Source organism: Sinohyriopsis cumingii, chromosome 18, assembly GCF_028554795.1.
Source record: "Sinohyriopsis cumingii isolate HCF-2022 chromosome 18, ASM2855479v2, whole genome shotgun sequence".
Classification (NCBI taxonomy): domain Eukaryota; kingdom Metazoa; phylum Mollusca; class Bivalvia; order Unionida; family Unionidae; genus Sinohyriopsis; species Sinohyriopsis cumingii.
Genome location: NC_142978.1, coordinates 63,506,867 through 63,522,422, shown reverse-complemented (window position 1 = coordinate 63,522,422; position 15,556 = coordinate 63,506,867). Strand labels below are relative to the sequence as shown.

General features: G+C 33.6%; 1 protein-coding gene across 6 annotated transcripts in view; it reads right to left on the bottom strand.

Annotated features, from left to right (window-relative positions):
• Positions 1-15,556, bottom strand: part of LOC149776786 (uncharacterized) — a 183,011-nt gene that overhangs the window by 91,273 nt on the left and 76,182 nt on the right. For 5 of the 6 annotated variants that reach the window (XR_016416126.1, XM_089941469.1, XM_089941466.1 and 2 more), the window contains one exon: positions 3,706-3,790. The exons of the other annotated variant lie outside the window; for it this stretch is intronic. Coding sequence is in view for 4 of the 5 variants with exons in the window: in XM_089941469.1 (XP_089797595.1) it covers positions 3,706-3,716 (11 nt within the window). In the remaining variant the exon portion in view is untranslated. The remainder of the gene's footprint in view (positions 1-3,705; positions 3,791-15,556) is intronic. 6 annotated transcript variants of the gene reach the window in all.

The following is a 15,556-nucleotide window of genomic DNA, read 5'->3' as shown; positions in this document are numbered from 1 at the left end:
CAGTGTAACAGACCTTGATATAGTACTTGAAATGAAGGTCATTTGACCTTACAGACAGTGTAACAGACCTTGATATAGTACTTGAAATGAAGGTCATTTGACCTTACAGACAGTGTAACAGACCTTGACATAGTACTTGAAATGAAGGTCATTTGACCTTACAGACAGTGTAACAGACCTTGATATAGTACTTGAAATGAAGGTCATTTGAGCTTATAGACAGTGTAATTGACCTTGATATAGTACCTGAAGTAAAGTCATTTGAGCTTACAGACAGTGTAATAGATCTTGATATAGAATTTGAAGTGAAGGTTATATATACTTGGAGACAGTGAAATAGACATTAATATATTAAGTTGTAATAAAACAATTATTAACAAGATTAAACAGTGTATTATAAATTCTTGATTAAAGGAAATGATCACATCAATCAAGGCAAAAACTGGATCAAACTGAACTAATAGTCAATTGAACCAGTTAATTAGGACCATAACAATGACCAAAAGAGTACATTTTATGTCTTGAACTAATGTATTCTTTTAAACACAAATACATACTTATTTTTGCAACAAAATATAGAAGGCCCATGTGCTTTTTCCACAAATAATATGCACATATAAAGTATTTTGATTTCTTTTACCAGTATATTATGTTTATTTCAGAAAACACTTCAAAACAATGCATAAGAACTCGCATGCTGCTAAGAAATTTTGATTTTTCAAGCAGAGTATGACCTTGCTTACAGTTTCCTAATTATAGCTTCTGACAGCACCACGATGCAATTCAGTGTTTATACACAGCGGGAACCCTTTTATAGTTGAATATCTAGAATTATGCGGGAGGGGATGCAACAAATGCTACTAATATAATTCATGTAGTTACCTGTCACTAGTGCCTTTCTTACCTTGAGGGATACAAAGTCCCCTTATCCAAGCTAATATTTCCAACAGACAGATGAACATCATTAATCCATTAACTAGAACTGCTTTGCAGTCCAACCCAAAATTAAAAAAAAATTAAACATGCATTTAAAGATTCAATTAATCTAAATACTACAATATTTAAAAAATTGTCACTACCACTTTATACTTTATATGCATATATTTTTTTATTTAGATGTTAACAAAATACCAAATAGACCTTTTCATCAGGAGGTTTCTGAAACATGTGAAGTTCACATTCTCCAATGAAGGTAAACAACTGTGGACTACTGTGGAAGAACACACAAGTTAGCTAGAAGAGGAACTGGGGACTAGTAAATGTTAACAATTCAGTGGAATGCTATCTAAGGGAGGGACTTGAAACCAATAAATGTAAACAATTCAGTGGAATATTGGGGAAGATTACACATGGTGGCATGAGGAGGAATGGGGGACTAATGAATGGAAACAGCTCAGTGAAAGATTGAAAAAGATAACACATCATAGCTAGGGAGGAACTGGGGTTAGGGAGCAGAATCAAAAGTATTGTTAATCAAGAATGACACATCTGCCAAGTTTCAATGACTGTGTGGAACATGAATTTTGCGTACTGCTGAGTTTTGTGAAAGGTAAACCTTCACATGTGACTTTCAACACACATTACTCTTCATACCGTTACAACGAAATCACATGGGTGTCCCTCCAGAAATTGTACATGAAAAAATCTATCCCATTCATGCTGAAAATTCTGTTCCAAGTTATACAGCATTATACTAGAACAAATTCCAACTCTGTTTCAGTAGTGAATAGGTAAACTGTCTTGCACTTTATTATATTATAGAGTATATATTGATTAAAACCAAATCCAGTTACAATACTAGTAAACTGCAAATGTATATATTCATATGCAGTGTACTTCGGTCACATTAAAAAAAGAACAATAGATGTTTTTCATTCAAGTTAATTTTAACTGAGAAACAATATTACATTATTTTAAGTTAGTAAAAATGCTTAATCAACTACCCTTAATTCAGATTTTTCTGTTTAATATTCATCGTACATAGGTAGCCATGGGTTGAGGAGCCATCCCACGGACTACCTTACAATTTTTTCTCTACATAAGTCTTGTTTTCTGTATAAAGGCTTCAAAACAGCTATATATTGAGCAATTAAAACAGGGTATAGGTGCAAAGAGAAAAGAGGATAGCCTGAAGAAAGAAAAACACTATAAGATACAAGAAAAAAAAGAGAAAGAAACGTGGAGCAGAAGAAATTAAGAAACAAGAGTATTGTACGAGCATAAGTATATAATAGGTATAAAGATTAAGTTCACCATAAAATGGCACTTGAAAAGATTTATAAACTTGTTTGAAACAACCTCTGTACCATGTATATGAGAGCAAATGTACGTGTCTTCAGATTATACTGTTTGTCCTAATTTCTTTGTTGCTGATAAAACACTATAGTAACTATTCACAGACAATGCAATGAAGCATTGACGCAAGTATATGAATAAATTAAACCCTTCTTTTCAACCTAATCAACACAGCCAACACGTGAGTATATCTATGTTTAGAAAATGGGGTTTACTTAATGTAACCACTCACTTTATACTTTTGTTACAACAGTCATTGATAGGATTGCAAATGTAAGGTTTCACTATTTGCTGATGCATTTGTAATAACATACTGGTTAAACAGTATTTGCTTCAATGCTTTGATATGTATTTTCACAAAAATGAGTGAAGTCAGAAAATAGCTTTCACCTTAGAGAACTTATTGAATTCCACAACATAGTATTGTCCCATATGTTTCTTACCCATACAACTGCATTTTAAAGCTAAATCTTCAACAACACAATATCTAGACTTGGCTTTCTATGAATTGTACATTTTTCTTGACAATATTTGCCCAATGGTTTACAAAAAATAGAAAATCTAATAATGTGGTACTTCCCAGACACAGCAATGTCTGCTACTATATCACTATGACAGGTTCACTTGTTGTTCCAAACTGATTTTTTGACTACAATATTGTACATGTAGCATTTAAAATATTCATTTCACCAATTCTATTCTTAAAGTACAAATAAACAGCTATTTACATACTAGAAACAAGTTTGTATGTATCTATCATCAAAGGATAAATAAATGTGTAAATTGGGCAGTGATAGTTGCTAATTTACCTGGGAAAGGGTTAGTAGTCAATCAGCTATCAAAACACATGCTTGTGAATGTGCAAGAGTTTGCTTGTTGGCACAATTGATATCAACACCAGCTATATGACGGCTTGATGCCTACATTTTGCTTTGAGCTACAACACAACACTGGAACACTGGTGAGGAAGCATCTAAAACATTACAATCTCTCAATGTATCTCTAAAATAATCATAGGAAAAAGTCCTTTTCACTTTCTTAACAGAAGGCAAAGTTACAATTTTTAGGCAACTTAGTTGCTTACCTTGCCTGTTAGCATGACCCCTGTGTATGTGTAAAGGCTTCTGACCTAGACCTCATGGTGGCCATACTGGATGTCTTGCTAGAACCATTTTCATTTAGACCAGCTAGACCTTTAGATTAATATGTATGTAAAGTTTCAATGCAATTCTCCAAAGCAGATTTTTGACACTAGCAATAAAAACACTTGTGCTAAGAGACTGATGGACATTTGATGACATACAACAGGCCACAGGCCATGCCATAAGCTTTTCTGGACTATGACCAGTAGTGCAACCCCCACCCCCAAACAAACTTTCCATATGCCAAAAATTATCTATTATGACTTACCTGTCATACATTATGAAGTCTTTTAGAATATCTGGATCAACTTGTTTTTTGAAAAAGTAACTGTGAGCTTTTCAAAAACTGCAGTCTGGAAAAGTAATTATTGATTAATTTTAAAGGAATGAATAAATCAATCTTTGAATATATTTGAGGAACTGTACTAAATTTATTCACATTTATACACCCCAGGCTATGATGCATCCAACTCTTACCCCATAAGGTACGAATCTAAAGTCACATTAACAGCATAACTCTTCTAAAAATAATATAAATACTGTAGAATGACTGTCAACATGCAAACTGTTTCATGACTATGATTGGTATATCTCTCTCCATTACGGATCACTGCCATCTCACCTCTGTCTGTGTGGGTTCGAGTCTTGGTTCGGCCAATGTGGGTATGTGAGAAAGCTTGCCAGAAGCTTCTCGAGGGTCAGTGGTTCTTTCTGGGGATTTCCCGGGTTCTTCCTCCACCATTAATACTTGCAGCCATGTCATTCCTGTCTAACCTTACGAATGCCATTCCCACCTAACCTTATGAATGCCATTACCACCTAACCTTATGAATGCCATTCCTGTCAAACCTTACGAATGCCATTCCCACCTAACTTATCAATGTCATTCCTGTCGAACCATATGGATGTCATTCCTGTCTAACCTTATGAATGCCATTCCCACCTAACCGTACAAAAGCCATTCCCACCTAACCTTACGAATGTCAGTCATGTCTAACCTTACGAATGCCATTCCCACCTAACCTTACGAATGCCATTTCCACCTAACCTTATGAATGCCATTTCCACCTAACCTTACAAATGCCATTCCCACCTAACCTTATGAATGTCATTCATGTCTAACCTTACAAAAGCCATTCCCACCTAACCTTATGAACGTCATTCATGTCTAACCTTACGAATGCCATTCCCACCTAACCTTACAAATGTCATTCCTGTCAAACCTTATGAATGCCATTCCCACCTAACTTTACGAATGCCATTCCCACCTAACCTTACAAATGTCATTCCTGTCAAACCTTATGAATGCCATACTCACCTAACCTTACGAATGCCATTCCCACCTAACCTTATGAATGTCACCAAACCTTACGAATGCCATTCCCACCTAACTTATCAATGTCATTCCTGTCGAACCATATGGATGTCATTCCTGTCTAACCTTATGAATGCCATTCCCACCTAACCGTACAAAAGCCATTCCCACCTAACCTTACGAATGTCAGTCATGTCTAACCTTACGAATGCCATTCCCACCTAACCTTACGAATGCCATTTCCACCTAACCTTATGAATGCCATTTCCACCTAACCTTACAAATGCCATTCCCACCTAACCTTATGAATGTCATTCATGTCTAACCTTACAAAAGCCATTCCCACCTAACCTTATGAACGTCATTCATGTCTAACCTTACGAATGCCATTCCCACCTAACCTTACAAATGTCATTCCTGTCAAACCTTATGAATGCCATTCCCACCTAACTTTACGAATGCCATTCCCACCTAACCTTACAAATGTCATTCCTGTCAAACCTTATGAATGCCATACTCACCTAACCTTACGAATGCCATTCCCACCTAACCTTATGAATGTCATTCCTGTCAAACCTTACGAATGCCATTCCCACCTAACCTTATGAATGCCATTTCCACCTAACCTTACAAATGTCATTCCTGTCAAACCTTACAAATGCCATTCCCACCTAACCTTACGAATGCCATTTCCACCTAACCTTATGAATGCCATTCCCACCTAACCTTATGAATGTCATTCCTGTTGAACCATATGGATGTCATTCCTGTCTAACCTTACAAATTTCATTCCTGTCTAAATTCCCAACAGATGGGGGAAATACATTGCTTAAGATTTTCTAATGTCTAAAATTTGAAAACTCATCAGCTAATACTTGCAAAAATATGCACTGTATATACTTGCATTTAAAGCAGAATCCAACTGCAAATAACATAGACTCTGATCTGTTGATGCATAATGTTCTGGCAGATCAGGGTCCATGTTGTCTGTTCTACTGATTACTCCAAACAAATTGCAAAGACCCGTATCATTCAACACATTATGCAACAACAGTTTGGGGTATGTGCAGTTTGCAGCTGCACTTAAAAATGAGTATATACATTAATCACAAAAAGACCAAAATCATTCAAAACAGTAGTTCATGGTGAGGCCTAACAATGCATAGTAGCCTATAATTCCATGCGTGAACTTTAATGACCATAAAATCGTCACAATCAAAAAGATATAAATACAAGACCACCTAAACAATTTGCATAATGTCCTATCTTTTGATACAGAAATTATTCCCTATTCAAAGTATCAAATTATTACCTGTAAAACGTTACTGAAATTCATAATAAAGACACCTGCAAAAAGCAAACATAATAAGCACACATTTAATGACTACAGGGATAACAGCTGCAATGATATTGTCAAAAACCAGTAAAGTATGAAAAGTAGGTCAAGGAGATAAATTTAACATAATAGTAATTTAATATTTCTCCAAATTCATCCATGTGTACCAGTATAATGACTCACAGCCATAGGATGAAAAGTCTAAACAACATATAGCTAAGTTGAAATTTGCCCTAAAGCTCTAACAAAGTCCTAGTCTTTTAAACTCTATCCCTAATCAATTAATATATGTGTAACATGTTCCCTGTAATTGGTATTAAAATAACTAAAAGCCCTGAAAAGAATAAACATCAGAACTTGGTGACTTGATCAAAGATAAAAAATGTATAAACAAAAATTGCTAAGTCTTCTCCTGGCTTGATTTTTAGAAATGTTTAACATGTTGTCATGCTATTAATGTGAGAATTTGCCAAAAAATGGACATTATCGTTAGAAAGAGTAATCACCCAACATTTAGTGCTTTGAAATGCAGAAGAAAATGGATCTATCTTTGGAAACGTCAATCACTCATATTTTGGGGTTTTGAAATTCTGGAAAAAAAGTCTCTCGAAGAAACTGGTGCTCTACTGTATGATTAGAATTATGATTAAAATTTCCAGGATTTCAAGATAAGACAATTTCTTCCTTTTAAGTGCTGAGTGTTGAAATCATCCCTGATATTCTTCAGTAAAAAACAAGATTTTCAAATTAATTGCTATGGTGAACCTATTGAACAACAGATTAGCATGATTTCTTTTATTTAGGACCAAGTTATACATCATTGGAAATCTTTTGGTGAAAACCCCATGTTGATAAGACCATCAATTCAAGGTGGCAGTTACAGCAAGATTTTCAAGATAGCCTCAATTGGTAGCCATATTGGATACATGGTTGGTAGCATTTTTATTTAGGATCAACTAGGTATCACAAGAAGCCTCCTGGTGAAAACTCCATTCTGATTTGGAGTAAAGGTAACAACGTCTTCAAGATGGCCCCTATGTTTGCATTGCTTTCATTGAGGATCAACCAGACACCATAATAATTATCTTGATGAAAATCCCATGTAAAAAAATGAATTTTCATTTAAGAGGAGTGGCAACAAGATTGTCAAGATGACCACCATGGTGCAATTTTAATTTTGGACCATCAAGTGACGATATGAAGTCTTAAGATGAAAACCCCATGTTTATATAATATTTCTTTATGGAGGAGTCACAATAAAAATATTTTGAAGGTGGCTGCCAATATGGCTGTACTGGCTGTTAGACTGGCTCCAATTCCATTTAGGACCAACTAGACGCCATAAAGTCTTCTGGTGGAACCATCATTTGATATGACCAGCTGTCTAGAAGTAGCCCAAACAAGATTTCAAGCTGACCATTGTGGTGACATATTGCAGATCAGATTGACAGAATTTTTAGTTATCAGCAACATAAGAAGTCTTTCAGGGAAAACTCTATGCTGATATATTATCAATTCATTTAGAAGTTTGATAGTGATAACAGGATTTTCAAGATGGAAAATGTGGTAACCATACTGGATGTCTGAGTGGCATCATTTTCATTTTGGACCTGAAAGATATAAAATGTCTTTTAGCAAAAAACCCATGTTGATATGACCATTCATTCAGGATCAGTAACAAGATTCTCAAGATGGCCACTGTGGCAACCATATTGGATGTACAATTGACACAGATTTCATTTATGACCAGCTGTACATCATAAGTATTCTGGTCAAAATCCTATGTCTGGAAGTTCAGGAATGAATAGCAATAACAATAATTTTGAGATGGATGCTGCCATGACCATATTACAGGTCAGAAAGGCAACATTTTCATTTAGGACCAACCAGATGTAACAAAAGATCTTTTGGTTACAACTCAACGATGATATAAGACCATTTGTTGAGAAGTAGCAATACAGCAACAAAATACTAATGATGGCCACTCTGGTGGCCATACTGGATATCTGAGTGGCACGATTTTCACCTAGGCCCAACATTTGATGAATGTGTGGGTGTCAAGTTTCATGGCAATCCTTCAGGTAGCTTGGGAGGAGTAGCAATAACAAACATGTGCTTATGGACAGACATATGATGGACAAAAGACCATCCCAAAAGCTCCTCTGGTCTATGACTTGTGGAGCTAAAGGTCAGTAACCAATTCATATAATAAGGGGACAGTTAGATAACTGTAAAAACTAAATAAAATTTCTAATATAAAATTTACAGGTCCCATAAGGGAATAAAATATGTTACTTAAAGACATCAGTCCAATAATGTTAATATGAAATATATTACTTAAGTACATCTAATAATTGTCACAAGATGTTCATAGTGGGTTAAGATTTCTATTAATTTACATCAACCCTCTCCTAGATGCTTACACAAATATCATCACATGTCTGATCATGTAATGAGGTCAACACTCATGTTTATCACTTAGTATTATCACAATGCTATCATATGACTCTCCTGTGATATCAAATACACTAACATAACTGCTTCCCCACACTTATCCATCTTTCCCCCTCTTTCCTAACCATATTTTGATATTATCATGTCACACAGCAATACTATTATTTGCCATGCTGAATTATATAATCCATCTTTGTGAAATTTCTAAACAACATTGTATATGTATATTCATTTTTCTATACAAAACTGTAATGTAGGGTGTAAGCTTTCACAAGTAATCAAAGTCCTTTACATTAATAAACAACTGGAATAGCTGCAGTGCCAAAGTTATGTAAAAGCTATACTCAAGCTGAACATTGGGTGATGCTGTGGCTGAGTGGTTAGTGTACCTTACTCAGGATCAAAAGGGTGTGAATTCAAATCCTACTGCCGGACCAGCTTGGGTCAACTAATGTGGTGTGTTCAAGACACTTTACTCAATTAACATGGCACTAAATAACCTATTTGTATTGTTGTGCTGTAAAGCATCACACCAAAACCAAGCTTAAAACCATATACATGTTGTACTCAAGCTAAATATATACCTGTTGTACTCATGCTTGATACCATTCATATACATGTTTTACTTATGCTTAATACCATCCATATACATGTTGTACTCAAGCTTAATAATATATACATGTTGTAATGAGCTTAATACCATCCATATACCTGCTGTACTTGAGCTTAATACCATCCATATACCTGTTGTACTCAAGCTTAATACCATTCAGATACATGTTGTACTCAAGCTTAATACCATCCATATACATGTTGTACTTAAGCTTAATAATATATACATGTTGTACTTGAGCTTAATACCATCCATGTATCTGCTGTATTTAAGTATAATATTGTATACATGTTGTACTCATGCTTAATACCATCCATATATATTTTGTACTTAAGCTTAATATTGTATACATGTTGTACTCAAGCTTAATAATATATACATGTTGTACTTGAGCTTAATACCATCCATATATCTGCTGTATTTAAGTATAATATTGTATACATGTTGTACTCATGCTTAATACCATCCATATATATTTTGTACTTAAACTTAATACCATATACATGTTGTACTCAAACTTAATAATATATACATGTTGTAATGAGCTTAATACCATCCATATATCTGCTGTATTTAAGCATAATATTGTATACATGTTGTACTCATGCTTAATACCATCCATATATATTTTGTACTTAAGTTTAATAATATATACATGTTGTTCTTGAGCTTAATACCATCCATATACCTGTTGCACTTAAGTATAATATTGTATACATGTTGTACTCATGCTTAATACCATCCAAATATATTTTGTATTTAAGCTTAATACCATATACATGTTGTACCAGAGCTTAATATTGTATACATGTTGTACTCATGCTTAATATCATCCATATATATTTTGTACTTAAGCTTAATATTGTATACATGTTGTACTCGTGCTTAATGCCATCCATATATATTTTGTACTTAAGCTTAATACCATATACATGTTGTACCAGAGCTTAATATTGTATACATGTTGTACTCATGCTTAATACCATCCATATATATTTTGTACTTAAGCTTAATATTGTATACATGTTGTACTCGTGCTTAATGCCATCCATATATATTTTGTACTTAAGCTTAATACCATATACATGTTGTACCAGAGCTTAATATTGTATACATACTGTACCCAGGCTTAATACCATATACCTGTTGTACTTAAGCCAAATACTGTATATATGTTGTACTTTAACTTAATACCATCCATATACATGTTTTCCATATATCTGTTGTACTTTTTAATACCATCCATATACATGTTGTACTTAAGCTTAATATTGTATACCCATTGTACTTAAACTTAATACCATCCATATACATGTTTTCCATATATCTGTTGTACTCAAGCTTAATATCTCCAAATAAGTCATTCTTTTCACCCCAAAATATAAGTTTAATCAAAAAAAATTGTTTGGAATATTGTTTCTAAATTTTCTGAATATGCCCAAAAGTGGGACATGAACTGTGCTGCTCCCTCAAATAAAGCTTCAACAAGGTTGTTTTGTTTGTTACAGTTCATTTTCAAAATGGGTTTTCATGACTTGTAATATTTATGATAGTGCAAGTGAGTACATCCACATTATTTTCTCCAAAGACTGATCTTATAATAAAACATTTTTATTTCACAGATAGATTACCACTAAGAAGGTATTCAGTTGTATTCCCACAAAAAGCTTCATTTTTAAACAAATCAAACATGTGGTTTGAAACTCATAATTCTTTTATGATAATTTATAAAGCTGTCACAAATATTCCAAGAGTTCAGAAGTATCAAATTTCAATTCTGGTTGGGACATTTTTCAGCCTATTAAGATAAACATTTCATTTTGACAAAAAATAAATCACTGGTATTTTGGTACCTTGCTTTGTTATGGGAATAAAATTATAAAGCTAAGTTTTGTAAATTTTGTACAATGGGTGTTTTGTTTTTTTGTCTCAAATGTATTGAATGTGTAACCTTATCAGATACTTGCAGGCAAATCCTCCTGTACACAAATTAACCTTACAAGTCTAGTATTAGGTTGGCTAATGTGAACATACATGTAAAGACCTCCAGTAAGGATGGTTCTTCATTAAACCCAACGATCATTATATATTCTTGACCTCTAAATGACTTTCAAGTTGGAAACAAAGTCATCGTATAGCAAGTTTAAATGTATGTGGTTTTATTCTGAACATAGAGAATGCAAATTCTGGCAAAATTATCTCATAACAAATATTCCTATCTCTCATTTTTAAGAAAGGTCATGATTAACATGGTCTGCCAAGAATGTCTGGGTTTTATTCACAGATTGGGAACATTTACATACAACTGAATGGGCTGTGATGAATGCCATGGGGGTACAATTTAGGTTTCAATTAAGAGGCAATGATGCAACCAAATAAACATATACATCTAGAGAAAATATTGGACTTGACCCTCATTCTGGCTTTCTCAATTTACTGTGAACATTTTTACTAAATCCAGTGCAGAGATATTTTCTATAAACAGAACTATAATGTTCTAAAAGACTTTATATTATGAAACTTCCTAACAGTTCAGCCAATAAAGGACCTAATTCCTCAATCAATCTACTTACCCCTAGTAGCATAGTAACTACCCAACTTCCTGTGGAACTTGCCTATCTTGCACCAGCAGGTATCACTTCCAGACTAAAGGGCATGGAATTGTCTTATAACCAGGCTGAATAGGTAGGTCCTCAGTCACACAGCCTGACTGCATGCCAAGGATCTGTGTTATCAGTATGATTTACAGTGGTACTCTGCACCTTGGCCAACACTCAGATAAGATACAGGACTAAACTCAAACTTGACATAAGATAAAAACCAGTTCAAGATTTAGAATAATTTATTACATTGATAACCAATGACATTTACAATATAGACACATTTCAAATGGCAAATGAATTTGCCCTGATTGGTGAAAATCAAGTTGTTTCTATATTTGTTACAGTAAAACAAATTTTAAAAATGCATATAATTTTTAAAAAATATATAAAATCTATGTTACAATGTGTTATGGCAATTTTTCAACCTATTATGACAATTTAATATGGTGAAAGAATTGGTCAGAAGGAGAGTTGACACCTTCCAGACCAAGGTCCTTACAGAATACCTGGGTAAATAAAGCAATCACCTATAAAAATCAGTGTCAATAAATAAACACAATTTATTACCCATAAAGAATTGTTGGAAAATCCATAAGACAACTTGAAAACTTTTGTCTGAGATTCTGAAACTACAACAATAAAATCCAAATATGAAAGTTCTTATTTTCATGTCCATTCAAGAAGCAAAAGAATTTCTTTATGTCAAACAGCAGTATAGTCCTTCAATGTCTTTAACAACTTGCAATAAAAGCATACAAATAAAGAACCAGTTCAATCACCAGTATATCAGTTAGTCATTTAGCATTTCTAGGTTGGCAATGGAATTTCCCAAGTAGCATGAAAAATGTTGAAACAGACTGTACCAAGAAAGGAATGCACAATGGAATTTTCGTTTCTGAATTGAGTCATTTTCCACTATTAAATGGTTTTTTTTCTTTCAAAATGTTCTCTTTCTCAGAATCTTTACTGCTATACTAAAGAAAGTTTGATTTACAGGAACAGATGAATTACAAACTGGCAAGAAATTCAACCAGCACCATCATTTATACAATGTAGAATATATGCAACAATATACGTCAGGGAATTCATAATGAAAATATGTTACAATGGCAGATTCAGTGACTTCATGACGAAAATATGTTACAATAACAGACATCAACGACTTTGAGGTGAAAATCTCATACAATAGTACAAAGCCCATAAATTCACAACTGCTAATATATTTCATCTTATTAAAACAAATTTCCACCTGAGAATGTTTATCACTGCTGAAGATTTCTGTGATTGCTAGCATCATAGAATGTTAGCATCAAAGGCCATCGAGCTGTAAAATGTGATTACCCAATCTCCATAAACAATTTATTCCTAGACTTGGAGTCCTGAAAACCTTTAAACACACCGGGACTAACTTCCATTCTCAAGCTTACAGCCGTATAACTCAACAATAACAGAACTTAATATTATATCAATACACAAAATACAAAGAGGATGGAAGAAATTGAACAGTTATATTTAAGTTACCTTTAAAGCCTTTTTTTAAAGTCTAATGCTTTCTGAATGTGAAGGCACCTAATGTTAAGTCTGAAAGCTAACAATTCCTTCTGAATTGCCACCTCAGAAAATTGTGTCACATTTACCACAAAAATACAACCTTCAGATTCTTTTCAAGTCCACAAGTTTTCTGAATTTGGAAACCTGATGGTTGAAATCACTACAACTAAGGTTGTCCATGGGAGATTGTCTGCCAATCATTGGTAAATGCTCATTTGGTGACTCTTCAATACCATAAATATGAATGGTCCTTTGGTGACTATTCAAGATCATAAATATGAATGGTTATTTGATGACTTCAATATCATAAATACGAATGGTCCTTTTCGTGACTCTTGAATATCATAAATACTAATGGTACTCTGGTGATTCTTCAATATCATAAATATGAATGGTCCTTTGGTGACTCCCTTATCACACAATCATAACAATATTTTTGAATATTTTCAATGATACTGCTAAAACTGTAGTAAAAAAGATCCCATTAGTGTTGCATTACATCTTTTGCCAAACCCTAAAAGTTATTTTACAAAATACCTAAGAGAAACTATCTTATTCATATGGAAATAAATTGCATCCAATCAGCCATTTCAAATTTAAGCAATAACAGTGACTCGTAACAACTATGAAATATTTGGAAATGAGATGCTGTGCATGAATTTATTATGGTACATAAAATTCTGATCAAACTTTGAAAGGAATTCATGTCATAATGCTTTCTATCAAAGTCAGTCAAATTCGTTCTGAGGATTTTGAAATGTTATTTAAAAGATTTTCTATTTTTAGCAATGATGGCCTTATTTGATGGTAGATATGTATCATTTGTACAATTTGTTTTCTATCCAATTTGGTCAAATTATATTTGGCAATTTGCTTTCTATCAAATTAGGTCAAATTCTATTTGGAGGATTTTGAAGAAGAAATAATTTAAAGGTTTTACTGTTTCTAATAATGGTGGAAATATTTTCTGGCTGATCATCATTTTTCAATTACTTTGTGAACTGAATCTCTAATCTCTGGTCATGCATTGGGATTTGCCAGTTTCTGTCAATAAAAATATCACTTTGAATTTCAGAGGAAATTCTGAACAACACATTTAATTAATGTATAACCTTTTCCTAGAATGAATATGTTTACTGCCATTTATAATATGTGAAGAGGAATCAATACCTTTCTGCTGCAAACTAAATCATGATTCCTTAGCTTCAGACCATGTCACAATGCCTTCATCTGAGGAATGATGTTTAGACTGGAGTCACCTGATCAACAATATGTTGATATCACGATAAAATCCTTCTCCGAATAAGAAGTGCTTGGTCATTGATAAACTCTTATGTGACAAGTGTGAAAAAGACTATACTGGGGAGATCACTAGAAGCCTTGAAACAAGAGCCAAAAAATACTTGTATAACAAAGAACACTTACACACCAACAGAGAATCCCTGACAGTAGCTGGTGAACATTGCAAAGAACCAGGACATACTGTTTCTTGGGATAATATCAGAGTACCCTAAGGAGACAAATAAGGGAAGCTATTGAAATCATGGAGAGGGAGCCAGTGTTGAACTGCGGTTCCAGATTGGGACTACCTCCTTTGTACAGAAGGATATTGCTGCGAAGAAAGGACAAAAGAACTTTCAGTACAACAACAAGAACAACAGCTGTTAGGCTGACCAAGGAAAAAATACCTATATGAGTCAATGTTCGTCTACTAAACTCTATCTGACCTCAAGGTGTTACAACTATGATCTCAGGATGAAATGGTCAAACAGGTAGGGCAAATATTAATGTATGCACATACAAAGGCATTGTGCACAAACACACACAGATATATATATATATATATATATATATATATATATATATATATATATATATATATATATATATATATATATATATGTATGTATGTATGTTTGTATACTATTATTGCCTTCTCCCCATGGAAATGTTCTCAAATAGTGTTGTCTGGTGGAATATACTGTTGAACTAAAGGCTAGGGCAAAATACTGAATACCCACCAAAAATCACTGTTGGAATTTTCCATCCAAATTTCAGTGTTAGAATAAACTCCAAAATGGATTACTACAGTCTTCTATAGCTGTTTGATACTAAATATACCATTAACTATGTGGTGAAATACAAAGTGTAAAAGAATTTTCAAGTTCTGTTCTCTAATATGAGCATGTTTTGCAAAGGTCCATTTCAAATCTAAAAAATAAAATAAATAAAGGACACACAATTCTC